This window comes from Panthera tigris, chromosome B1 (assembly GCF_018350195.1).
Source record: "Panthera tigris isolate Pti1 chromosome B1, P.tigris_Pti1_mat1.1, whole genome shotgun sequence".
NCBI lineage: Eukaryota > Metazoa > Chordata > Mammalia > Carnivora > Felidae > Panthera > Panthera tigris.
Window position 1 is genome coordinate 201,831,507 of NC_056663.1, and position 13,634 is coordinate 201,845,140.

The 13,634-nt window shown below is 59.6% G+C and overlaps 1 protein-coding gene across 6 annotated transcripts in view; it reads right to left on the reverse strand.

Moving 5' to 3' along the window:
• RGS12 (regulator of G protein signaling 12) overlaps window positions 1–13,634 on the reverse strand; it is a 119,615-nt gene that overhangs the window by 85,354 nt on the left and 20,627 nt on the right. For all 6 annotated transcript variants that reach the window (XM_042985070.1, XM_042985069.1, XM_042985071.1 and 3 more), the window contains one exon: window positions 8,164–10,132. In XM_042985070.1, the coding sequence (XP_042841004.1) occupies window positions 8,164–10,035 (1,872 nt within the window). In that variant the 5' untranslated portion in view covers window positions 10,036–10,132. Of the gene's footprint in view, window positions 1–8,163; window positions 10,133–13,634 lie in introns of those variants that run through there.

Here is a 13,634-nt window from a genome sequence, read left to right on the forward strand (position 1 = left end):
AGCCACGGTAGAGTGTCATCTCCCATCCACTAGACGGGCAGGAAAGTCAGAAGCCCGGCGGGCGAGTTCCGGCAAGGACGTGGCGCCGTCTGGCGCTCACACTAGCGGCCCGGGACCGTCGGGAAACCGAGCCGGAGAACCTGGACCCCCAGTCTCCCGGTCTTGGGCTCGGCCGCTAAATTACGAGGGAACAGACAGGGCAAACTCTGGGACAGATTCACCTCCCCGGGGCCGGTCCTTACATCTCAGGGATGAGGTGAGCATATCTGGGGAGGGGCCGGCCGTGTCCCCCTCCCTCCGGACACATCTGTCTACACTGCAAAGCGTAGGAGGGAAAACCCAGAGTCCTCCCTTCTGTCTCCAAGGTCACTTGCTCAAAGAGCCAGGGTCTCTGTCCCCTCTCAGCGTGCGTATAAGCTCCCCGATTCCTGTTTTCAGGTCTCCTCACCTACAGCACAACCCCGGTGCGTGTAGGGCGACACCCGACGTGGCTGCCGTTGCAACGGCCCAGGGGTAAGGATCGAGCGCCAGGAACGAGTGTGGTCGTTGTGAGTCAGTTATTAAACCTGTCCCCGCTCCGGAGACCCGGCGTCTCCCGTCAACACGAACGAGGGCGGATACTAAAACCTGTGCGAAGGTGAGCAAGCACCGGAACGGCCCCCGGGGGCCTCCTCCGCCCGCACAGCCGGGGACGCAGGCGTGAGCAGGAAGCTCAGCAGCAGCACCGCCACGTCTCCGCCAGCTCAGTGCGCGTGCGAGTGTGTGCACTGCTGCGGTCACGGTGGAGACGAGGGAGCTGCCGACGGCGTCGCGGCTACAGCGGTGGCACGACACGGAGCGATCACCAAACAAGTTGTCACCACTGTTTACAAAGCCCAGAGGGCAGCACAGCTACAAGCCACATAACCACCGCTGCGGGACTCGAACCCTGCTGACTCCCGCAGGAGCGCCGCGGCCGCTGAGCTCTCAAGGCGCTGGCCTTCCCTGGAAACCACACAAAACCACAGCAGGGCGGTAAGCGGTGTCTCTGTCCCTCAGCCCCCGGTCCTGCCTCCCCGGGAAGCTCCCCGGCACCTGACCCGCATCCCCACAGGGCCCCGATCCCCCCCGCGGCGCTCCGCTGCTCCAAAGGGGCTCCTGGCGTGGAAGGGGTGCGCAGACCCGCGGAGGCTCCCCGCACTGTCGGGTTCGTGGGCACCGGCCACCCGCTGACTTTCCCGGCCCATCTGTTTGCTTCCCTTCCCTCCGATTTGGGGCGTTGTTTACACAGGGTAGGTAATGAGCAAAGCCGCTCTTTGCAGAAGGATTTAAATCACGGAGCCTTAGTTGTGGCCTCTTCAGTATTCTCTGGAACTTTTATTTGCAATCTATTTTAAAACTTCCTCTCGGGGCGCCTGGGTGGCTCAGTCAGTTGAGCGTCCGACTTCGGCTCAGGTCACGATCTCACGTGAGTTCGAGCCCCGCGTCGGGCTCTGTGCCGACAGCTCAGGGCCTGGAGCCTGCTTCCGGTTCTGTGTGTCCCTCGCTGTCTGCCCCTCCCCCGCTCACGCTTTGTGCGTGTCTCTCTCTCTCTCTCTCTCTCTCTCTCTCTCTCTCTCAAAAGTAAATAAACATTAATAAAAATAAAAAAACAAAAAAACTTCCTCTCATTGTGCTGGGAAACTGCACAAGACCTGTCTCTCGGGCCCAGTCCCCTCCTGGCCTGACCCCTGCCGAAACCCATCACTGGCTGGGCCACACGAACCCAGCCTCGGGCATCCAGTGCCAGGCCTCGCACTCTGTTCTTAGGAAAAGAATGAAGAAAAATCATTTTTTTCTCCAAAGGAATTATTTTTAGCAGGTAAAATATGTTCGTATTCCCGTGATAAAAACTCAGAATAACAGAAGATAAAACAAAAATGTCCTGGACCCATCCCCAGTTTTGCCTTCCACCCCCGAGGTAGTTCCCACTATCGGTTTGGAGCACTTCCTTTGAATGTTTTCCCGTATATTTATATATAAACATATGTACACTTTATTTTTTTAAACAGATGTATCCTGTAAAACATAGGTTTAGTTGAGGGGTGCTGAATTTTTTACACAAAAATGGGATTACGTTGACTATGCGTATTTCTGTGGCCTTTTTCACCTCGTGTGCCGGGAGGAGCCTCCCACAAGGTGGTGCGTGGACCCACCACGCGGGGCGGACGCCTGACACGCCACGGGAATCTTGCTACCTTCCAGCCTCCCTGCAGCGGGGCTGTCCCGGGACTCGGCCGACCCACCCGGCACCGCGGGAACAGGAACACACTCCGGCCGTGGCTCCCTGCCCGCTGCAACGTGGGCATGACGCTATTTTTTTTTTTTTTAATTAATTAATTTATTTGAGAGAGACAGACTGAGCGGAGGAGGGGCAGAGAGAGAGGGAGAGGGGGCGACTCTCGCGAGCACGGGGCTCGAACTCACGACCCCGAGATCATGACCGGAGCGGAAATCGAGGCGGATGCTTAACTGATGGAGCCCCCCCAAGCGCCCCCGCGTGACACTGTCTTGTACCTGGAGTTTGGGTGAGGGTCACGGGCAGAGGATGGCAACACAACACAGAAGGAACAGGTCCTCGTAAAGGCGCGGCCTCTACGCCAGCGTGGCCTGCCCACACCTTCTCGTCACAGAGGACGCACTCCACATACAGCGTTTAGGACACTGTGAAATTAGTCCTGCGGTAACAGTGCTGAAACTCCTATTACTTTAAACACTTTTTAAATGTTTTCTTATTTATTTTCAAGAGAGAGAAAAAGACAGCGAGCAGGGGAGGGGCAGAGAGAGAGGGAGACACAGAATCTGAAGCAGCTCCAGGCTCCCGGCTGTCAGCACAGAGTCCGACAAGGGGTTCAAACCCACGAACCATGAGATTACGACCTGAGCCCAAGTTGCATCCTTAACCGACAGCCCCCCAGGCACCCCTACTTTTAAATGAGTCCATGAAGTTAACAGCATTTTTTTCCAGCATTTTTTCATCTTATTTGATCAGAAAGGTATTTTTTAGGCTCTCACCAACACCGCCAGTTTGGAAGGACTCAGCCCTAGCGGGGCCCTCCTGCAAAGCGGCAAGCCTCTCCGGGGCAGCGGTCCCCAAACACTGTGCTCCCAGGATGCCCCTCATACAAATCACTGAGGCCCCAAGAGCTTTTGTCTCCGTGGGCATCATCTATTGACAATTTCCATATTAAACCGATATATTTAAAAATTTTTATTAATTCACTTCAAAATAACCACAATAAATCCTTTAGGTAGTATCAAAAAATAACATGTTTTCATTTAAAAATTTTCCAAAATCCATTATGTGCAAAGTTTAACAACGGATTTTGCTACTTAACCAGATACTTTAATTAATGTTAGTCTGAGGATATCAGTTTTCAAAGAAGCAGAATTAAACATCCTTAATTCGAGTTAAATGTAGCTGAATCATTTTGATGACACAGACAGCATTTCAGGGTCTTGGGTTTTCTCTTTCCCGTCAACCCCTCTCTCAGTCACACGCTCCCTTAGTGCATCCTGGCCACGGACACCCAGCAAAAAGAAAATCAGAGTAAACAGAGCGGGAAATCATCTACTTATAAACACCACTTAGCTCTCCCACAGTGTCACCGGCTCAGGTCGCACCTGCCCAGGCCCCACCTGCCCGGTCTCTGCCTCTGTCTTCCCTCTGGCCTCTCCACAGGAGGAAGAGTCAGAGCCCCCGGGGCTGGCACTCCTGCTGTTACCAGGACAGGAAGCCCCTTCCCCGTGGCTTGCTGGCCTCCAGGCTTCCGCTGGGCGGAGGGGGGGGGGGGAGGGGGGGGGAGGGGGGGTCCCCCAGGCCTCGAGGGAGGGAGGTGTCACAGTTCCAACAGGAGCTTGCTCTGGTTTTGGACGTCTTCCAGGCAGTGGTGAGCGGTGCTGCGCCGTTTTTCTTGGGGACAGCCGCCCAGTCCTGCAGTGGCTCCGACGGGTTTCTACACTGTCTCCGTGGGGACAGAGCACTCGGTCAGCACCCAGAGGCGAGGCGGGCAGCGTGGCCTTGAGGGGCAGCCTCCCAGCTTGCAGCCTCTCCCCTGCTGGCCTCTGCCTCGCCCCTGCTGTGGGGCCTGCCCCAGGGTCCCCGAGGGCTCTCCCTCCAGGCAGCTCACTGCCTTTGGTCTAGTTAACACTTGTCCACTCTGTTTCCCTGCTCCGATCCTGGTGTGTTTTCTGTCTCCGGGCTGCAGCCTAATTCTGCCAAGAAGCATGGGAGTAACTTGGGGCCCCCACTGTGTGGCACCCCACTCTCGTCCCCCCGTCCTCATCCTGACAAGCCTCCAGGAGGGACACCAGGAGACCACCCCCCAGCCTCTGGAAGCTTCTGCTGCTACAGCAAGGGAGGCTGTGGGATTAGGCTGAGCTAATGAAGGAGAAACCCTTGAGCAAGGTAGAAAGCAACTGATAACCTTCAAGAGATTATGGCAGAACCCAATAAAACACCATTCATTAGCACTTATTTTGAGATGAACTGGGTGTCCCATCACCACTGCAGAGGAGACAGGTCACAAACCAGTCTATGCAGGACAGACCGCGAGCAGTCTCAGCGTGAGCACTTATTTGCACTGGAACTTGGGCAAATCCCCTGACGCATAAAAACCTGACTGTCCTTGTCAGTAAGATTTAAAGATAAAGACACCCAGCCCGACGAGCTCACAGAACCCCTCTCGGGTCAACTGGTGAGCGCCAGACTGTCATTTTCCAACAGGAGAAACACACCGATGCCACTGCGCTCTCTCAGCCTCTCGTCACGGCCCGAGCGACGACAGCCAGCACCTCACTGTCACCACGCTTGCGCTCAAGGTGAGAGATGGCTACCGAGCAGCCAGAGACCCTCACAGGGACACGCGCGGGTCTTGACAAAGGAGCGAAGGCAGCGGGGTCGACACACAGCGCCAGAACCCTGGGACGTCCACGTGCAGAAAAATGAACGTGGACACAGACCTTCCAGCCTTCGCAGCAATCAACCCCAATGGGGTCATTCATCTAAATGGGAAATAAAAAACTATAAAACTCGAAGACGACACAGGAGAAAAGCTAGACGACCTTGGGGTGGGTGGGGCCTGTTCAGAGACAGCACTGAAGGCACAATCCGTGAGCGAGAGCCGATCAGCTGGGCTGCGTCCAAATGGAAAGGTTCTGCTCTGGGAAAGACCACGTCAAGAGAACGAGACCAGCCTCAGGCTGCAAGCACAAGACAGGGGAGCATGGAGAAGGTGGTCAACGTCTTGGTCACCAAGGAAATGCAAATCAAAGTAACAGCGCGACCCCCACTGCACACCCGTCTGAACAGCCAAATCCAGGACTCTGCCCCCCCCCCCACCCCCCCCCCCCAACACAGGGCGAGGACACAGAGCGACAGGAGCTGCCGGCCACGGCTGGCGGGAACTCAGAATCGCGGTGCGGCCGCTTCGGGAGATCGGCGGCGGTTTCTCACGGAAGTAAACATCCGCCACCGGATCCCGCAATCGCGCTGCTTGGCGTTCACCCAAAGGAGCCGACGGCTTATGTCCACACCAAAAGCTGAGCTCGGGTGTGAAGGGCATCTTTATCCATAATCACCAAAACCCAGCAGTAACTAACGTGGCCTTAGCAGGTGACGGACGAATAAGCCGCGGTCCCTCCAGACGGCGGGATATTACCTGGCGCCAGAAAGAGACGAGCCATCAAGCCGGCAAGAGACCCGGAGGAAGTGTGGACGCGCATGACTGAGGGCGAGCGGCCGGTCTGAAAAGGCCGCACGCCGTGTGGCCGACCATCCACGGGACATTCCGGAACAGGCAGGACGGCGGGGACGGTAAGATCAGCGGGGGCCGGGGGCTGGGGGCCGGGGAGGGCAGAACAGCTCGGGGCCCAGGATGTCGAGGGCAGTGGACCGCGCCGGGCGAGACCGTAACGGCGGGTCTGCCTGCCATCACGCGTGCGTCCGAGCCCGCGGAAGGCACACGCCGAGAGGGACCTTGACGCGAACTGGGGGTTCTGGGTGATGACGACGCGGGGGTGGAGGTCCGTCAGTCGTAACGAGGCAGCTCTCTGGTGGGGGTGCTCACAGGGGGGAGGCTGTGCACATGTCAGGGCAGAGGGTATGTGGGAAGTGTCAGCACTTTCTCAATTTTTATCGTAAGACTAAAACTGCTCTAACGACATTAAATCTTAAAAAAAAAAAAAAAAAGCCCACGGTTTGAATCATGACCCTGCTTCGTCCTGTTACACCTTAAACCTTAGAGAAGTCACTCAGCCCCTCGAGGACAAGTCACCTCGCTTGCGGAACGGGGGCCACAGCACCCCTGCCCCACGGGTTCCCCGAGGTCAGAGCTACACCGGGAGCGGTCTGAGATGGCGGGAGCTCCACAGCTTGTAGACAGGGCCTTCACCTCAGACGAAGGGCGGGCGAGGGGGCACCCGGTCCACAGAGAGCCGCACAAATCCCATTTCTGTCCACCCGTGTGATCGGGCGCTGACACAACAGCAGTGGGGCTGGAGAGTGCCTGCACTAGTGGGACACGTGCTCCAAGAGGTGCTGACGCGTCTGACTTCGGGAAACGGTGGCCACCTTCCGGGCCTCCGCTTCCCAGCTCACCCCAGCTGACGGGAGGCTCGGGTGGGAGAAGCCCACGCCACAGCCGGCTCGGCGGGGGCAGGTGGGAAGGAGCCGGGCGGGGGCGGCCGCGCCCCGAGAACACAGGCCCCGTGCGGTTCAGCCCCGGGGCGGCGGGGGGACGAGGGATGGGGTGTGCTTGTGGCAGAACCACAAGCGCCCGCAGTTTAGAAACAGGAGTCGAAAACCCACACGATCACAACTGTTTATAAAAACAAACATCCATCCTTAGATACGTGGAAATGTGGCCATGGCCTCCTGGAGGAGGTAAAGTTGGGGGGGAGTCTGTCCGTTCTTCCCGCTTTCTATTGTCTTTAACGTGTTTTAGGGTGAAAACTACGACACGGGAAGGGTGTGATTGCCAACAGAATATTCGCCAAGCCGCCCCTCCCCTTTCCTCTGTCCCGGACCCTGCCCTCACCTGCCAGCCGCCCTCGGAGGGATTCGTTGTGACATTTTCCACTGTTGAGAACCAGGGCGCGGACCCAAGCAGAAAAGGAATTTTACAATCACGAAAGTCCTCCGAGGAAAGTGCCTTGGAAACACCGCTCCACGGTTACAGCGACCGCCACACGGTGGCTCTCGGCCTGTCCCACCAGTGCCGCTGGCCACCCCCCTGCTGAGCAAAGTCCCGCACGCTGACTCCTGCCCTCGGGCTCCACACCGAGCTCCCGGGGGGGAGGCAGAGGGCCCCAAAGGGACACAGGCACGTTCAGGGCAGTGCCGGCCCCGGCGGGTCCCCCTGATGCTCATCTGTGGCGAGCAGGGAGCCGAGCCACCAGCCCACTGCTGAGTTCAGCTGCCACTTTTTTCACAGCAGGATTTTCCAGATGAAGGACACAGAGCAAGGATCCACACCCTGGGAAGCATCCTGTCCTGAAGTCAACAGTCTCTGTGCTTCAAGAATTTTCTCACCTCAGGGGCGCCTGGGTGGCTCAGTCCGTTAAGCATCTGGCTTCCGCTCAGGTCATGATCTCGCAGTTTATGAGTTCGAGCCCCACATCGGGCCTGCTGCTGTCAGCGCAGATCCCGCTTCAGATCCTCTGTCCCCCTCTCTCTGCCCTTCCCTCGCTTACGCTCTCTCTCTCAAAAAAATAAATAAGTGAATAAAACATTAACAACCAAAAAACAAAAACAAAAACAAAAAAAACTGTGTTCTCACCTCAAAAGGGCGTGCTGCCCGAGCCCACAGATGGCATGGGCTCCGAAGGGGCCAGGGACAGGACCGTCCCAGGCACCGGCAGCAGGAAACGGCCCGAAGGAAGGAGGGCCTCAGCCCAGGCTGCGCCACCCGCCCCGCCCAGGTGTCCCGCCCAGGACCCGAGAGAGGGGGCAGCACCCAGAGGGCTCCCCGGCAGGACAGAGCCTGCAGCACGTGACCAAACACACCCCGTGGTGGCGACAGAGGCACAGGGCAGCCCGACGGAGCCGGGACTGGAGACTCGGCCGTCAACACGCTCCGCTCCACCAGGGACAGAGCGCGTCACAAACTCAAGCTCACGTGTGTAGACCGCGCCCAGCGGGCTTACCTTTTTGTCCTCCTTAGTCTTTCTAACTTGTCGATGGGGGCCGAAAAGGTTCTGCACCCCAAAGGCCTTCCTGGGCCAGTCCCTCTTCTGGGTGCTCAGCGGCGCCTGTGCCAAGCTGCCCTCCACCCGGTAGCGGTCCGCGGGAATCTTGCTCATGGGCGGGGGCAGCGTGCCGCAGTTGACGCTGGACCGCCCGTCGGTGGAGTCCGTGTACGACTCCTGGTCACTGGCGTGTCCGCACGGCCACTCCTGCAGGACGTGCACCGGAAGCCACCGCTGGCCATGGCCCGCGGCGCCCCTCTTGGAAGGGGGGACCGAGCTCCGCGAGGAGGCCGGGGGCAGCTCCACGTGAGCGGCGGGCCCTAGGTGCTTACCGAAGTCCCGGCACCTGTCCGCCTGCGGGGCGGCCTCGAACGGGGGGCCCCCCTCGGGGTCGAGGCAGAAGGCCCCGCCCCAGGGGGCGCCCCGGGGCTGGGAGCCCCTCCCGCCCGCGCCCTCCCAGCCGCCGCCGCTGCCGGGGCCGTGCCTGCCGGAGCCGGCACCCAGGTCGACCACCAGCACTCGGCTGCTCCTCTCCTCCTGGTGGAAGTTGCCGATGCCGCTGTCGCTGTTGCTGCTGGTGCTGGTGTTCTGGTGGGCGTCCGCGTCCCCGTCGGCAAAGGCCCGGGCCCGCACGCCCTCGATCAGCTCGCCCATGTCTCTGTACAGGACGGAGATGAACTGGAGGGCCGGCAGGCAGGATGCGGGGAACTCGAGGCAGCCGCCGGTGTCGGGGTCGGCCGTGCACTCCAGCCCAAACCGCCGAGCGATGCCCTGGTGGATCCTGTGATTGAACAGGTCTGGATCCACCATGAACACGTGGCAGGAAGTCCGCAAGGCGCCCTCGTCCTCGTGCGCCAGGCTCCCGTCGTCGCTCGTCTGCATGGTCACGAGCCCGAAGAGCCGCCGGTCGTCTGGGCACACGGCGCTGAAGGCCAGCTTCTCGGCCGGGTACTCGGCCAGGACGGCAGCCTGGTCGGTGCAGAGCCGCACGCGGTCGTGCAGGACCCTCATGGTCACCAGGGAGTGGATCTTCTGCTCCGCCCGCAGGCGCCGCAGGCAGCCACGGATGGCCTGTAAGCTGTCGGACTCCAGGTTGCAGCTCGTGGAAGGAAGTTCGATGGACCCCAAGTAGCCCACGACCATGGCCACGTTTAAAATACTCGCATCTAACGCAAAATCTTCGTGATTCTCGGGGCCGATACTGAAAACGGAATCGTCATTCATAACTTTTGATATTTCCTCCTTAGAAAGCAGGTTGGGATTCGGGTGATTTACGCTTTCACGTCCAAGGTCGAATCGCGCGGCAGCTGACTCCGAAAGGGATCTTTGTTTCAATTTCAAGGGCTCGGAACCGCTTGCACGGAGACTAGGATTTTCAAAGATCATATTGAAAATCCCACCAGACTGCATTTCTTCCACGACTCTCTCGGCTCTGTTTATACCTAACGCTTTCGAATCGAGTTTGGGCTTGAGCCAGCCTTTTCCGTCGTAAAATCCAACCTCTTCATCACTGGAACACGACTCCACGTGGCCGAGGCCCTCGCCAATCACCATGTGCAGGACACCAGAACATTTCCCGATTAACTTCACCACGTCCTCATGGGATGCTTTCTTCACGTTGATTTCGTTGACGGCAAATATCTGGTCTCCGGCCCGGAGGCCCACAAAGTCCGCGGGGCTCCCTCTCAGGACACAGCTGAGCACACACGGCGCCTGGCCAGAGAGCGTGAAGCCGTACCCTGCCCGTCCTCTGGCCACCTCCACACTCCTCAGGCGAGGGGGCGCCGGCCCGTGAGGCGGACGCTGCACCGCGTCCCCTGCTCTATACATCTCGCCGGGCCTGCGACACCAGGGGCATAGCTCGTTAGTCCAGCGGCCGCGCTCAGGGAATGCCTGAGCCTACCGTGCTGCTTCTTGAAGTGACGCCCTGAGGGAGAGAACAGACGGCCTGTTATTAAACATCCCGTGTTCCCGTTGCTTACCGGTATCTCCTAAACATAAAAATGTAGCTCGTGACAAAAGCCACCACAGGAAGAGTCTCTGGTCACCACACAAATGTCCGAGTGAGAGAGAAGCAGCAGCCTGCACAGGGAACCTTCAGGTCAGCCTAAGAAACTTCCCACGAGCAGACAGCGTGTCTCCCGGAAGGGACGCCCGTCCAACCGTTCAGGGCCGAGGAACACAGGGCGGTGGCAGTGCCGCCTGCCCGGATGGGAAGTCCGAGGGCCGCCGCAGGGGAGGCTCCCAGCTCCTGCGCAGGCCCAGGCACCCCTCCCGGCCACCCTGACGGCGTCTTAACCGGAGGGGAGGAGCCAGAGCGAAAGGCAGCGCGGGCCACACACCTGGGGTAGAAAGGCACCTGGGTGACCTGGCCGACCCCCCGTTTGATCACAGCCCCTCCGTCACGACCAGTTCTCCCTCAGGGAAGAGTCAGCTTGTGTCTCTCATATCCCGCCACCTCCCTCGATTAATTGCCTTCGAACAAGATACCATGTGGGGGAAAATACGTCAGTCTGAAACCACCTCAGTCAACCACAGAGGCCACCGGACAGAACAGGTAAAACAACAAAAAAGGGAATAGGAACCTTAATCCTTCCAGGGGATGACTTCATCATTAAAAGTACTGGTTGTCACAGAAAACACCTGCGTCAGGGTCCCAGGCCCAGCCCAGACCTGATGCCCCACGAGGAGGACACACAGGACGCGGCACAGTCATGCTCACGGCTGGGATTTACCCCGGTGAAATCGAGGCACCATCGGCACAGGGTAAAGCAGGGGGGGGGCGGGGGGGGCAAGTCCCGAGGAAGCAGGCGCCAGCTGCCAGCATCCTCTCCCGGGGCGTCAGGTGGGGCGCGTTGTGACAACACGTGCGGGGTCTCGTCCGCCAGGGGAGCGCGTTAGAGACGGAGCTGGAGAACAGAAAGGTTTGCTCCGAGGCGGCCCCACGGGCGGACGTGGCGACACAGAGAACGTGGTGTGCGGGACGCGGGTTTGAATAAAATCATCCTGGGAGGTAAGAGTCACAGGAGAACACTTTATTTCTAAATCGCCATATCGCTTAATACCTAAGTGGCGATAAATTAATCATTTCAGGACTATGGACATCCAACTATTCGCTAGTCGTCACTAGAAACGCGTATATTAAAGTTGGCCAAGAATAGTGTCTTAGGGTCTCTCATTGGGCCTCTTTCTTACAGGCCGAATGGTGCTCCCCCACCAGATATGCCCAACCCCCGACACCCCCCTCCAGGAGCCGCCATCCAGGAGCTTATCCTGGATAATCCGGACAGGCCCCAGGGTCACAGGGTCCTCACCAGAGGCAGGCAGGAGGCTCAGAGTCAGAGAGAGGCCGAGGCCAGAGCAGCAGGCTGTGAAGGCAGAGGAAGGGCCACAGAGCGCACAAACAGAGCGCCTCTAGAAGCCACAAAAGGTGAGGGGACAGACTCTCCCCTGCGGCCCCAGGACGAAGGGCCCTGCCCGCACTGTGACCGCAGCAGGTGACACTGATTTTGACCGGCCACCCCCAGAACTGAGGGAATAGAGGGAACAGAGTCGTGCCGCGGTCACTGTTCCGCAGCCACGGAGCCTGCGCTAAGGCAACCAGCCTAGTGCTGGGGGAGGGGGGCGCACAGGTGCAGGGAACAGCATGGGGGGGCGTGACCCCTCCCAGGACAGGGGTCAGCGAGCCCCTCCTGCCCTCCTCGGTGACAGAAGACCTCCCGGCCACCCGTCTGTAATCCCTCCACACGCCAGAGTCGTGGCACTGAGACGTGACCCAGGGTGACGGTCCTCTTTGTGGCCTGCCCAGATATTTCTGGTCGACTCGCACTGTCGTGTCCCGCTAACTCCTTCTAATTCATCCAAGTCACGTCTCCGTGCCTGCAGCCACACTTTAGAAGCACAGCCTACACGTTAACTTTTCCCTAAACCGCATCAGCTCATAGTAGAACGAGCGGGGCAGACAGGGAAATCCAGAAGAAACCACAGGGCACAGTTTCCAACGCCCACGGGCATTTCTGCCATCTGGGCCACTCAGGTGCCTGTTCTGGGCCCCTTTCCTCCACCAGGAGATTCGGGGTTAGTGAGTCCAGCCGCCTGTTTTGACAAGGTCCCACCCCCACCCCACACACCTTCTGGGTGATTCTGACAGGTGGCAACACCTGGACGGGCTGCTGTGGGCTGAAGGCGTGTCCCCACTTCACAGGGTGTTGAAATGCTACCCCCTGGTGTCCTCGTAAAAGAGGAGAGAGGGACCTCGCCCCTCCCCCCGTGGTCCCTGCTCTCCGCCTAGTGACGACAGGAGAAGGTGACCATCCGGAACCAGGAAGTGTCCCCGCCACACACTGGCTCTGTGAGCACCTGGCCCTTGGTGACAAACAGGCTGTGGTTTAAGCTGCTCCGCACGCGGTGTCCTGCAGCAGGCCGAGCGGACAAAGACACCGTCCAGTCCGGCCTCCTCCTTGCACGGAAAAGGTGATCGAGGCCAGAAAGGAGCGACAGCTTCCCAGCAGCACAGACAGTAGGACACACGGTCCCCTTCTCACTGTGCCCACTACCAGGATCAGTCCCTCCGAGTGACAATGTCACTCCTTTACCGACTCATGCCTCAGACTGGAGGGACCTAGAAGTAAACACACACCGGCTGCCCGGATGCTTCCCCTCCTGCCCCCCGAGGTTGAGGTCGGGATACAACCCGGGCCGGCAGCGTCCCAGACCCAGAAGCCACAGACGGGCCGGGCCCTGAGCAGCCCACAGGCCCCAAGGAGGGAGGCGCAGGAAGAGGCAGACAGTCCCCAGACTGCGCTGTGTGCTCGGTGCCCGCAGGAGGACCGGCAGTCCCTCCCCCCACGGCTCGGCCCCCACCCCTCCCCGTGCAGGGGGGCGTTTTGTGAGGACGGCGTCCCGGCTCGCCACGACTGCGCCACCAGAGTCACATTCGCGGTGCGACAGGCACTGAGCTGAGCACGGGGCCGAAAGGCCAAAGCCACACAGCACAGCACCCACGGTGCGCGGCGGCCGGAGGGAGACCGGGAACTACCGGGCGGGAGGAGCGGGGAGCTCGGGCACAGCGCCGGGCGCGGAGGAAGCGCTCGCGGTGGGGGGCCTTCCAGGGCTGTTCCCGGGACTTTACACGTAGCAACACGCGTGTCCGCAAGCCACGGCGCCCTGACGTGGGTACGACCGTTCCCATTTTGCAGATGAGCAAATGGACACACGGAAAAGCCGAGTAACTTCCTACGGCTGCGCAGCTAGTGAGCGTCACCGGTGGATTTGAACCCAGCTCTCTCCGTCTCCACACAGAGGGGTCCCTAGAAGAGGCAGAGGCAGCCCTGGGGCTGGGACAGCAGGCGCTACCCGTACGCACAGCCCCTCCAACGCCCGATCCCTCCATCCCTCCGCGGCGGGAGCCTGGCGGCACCACGCCACGC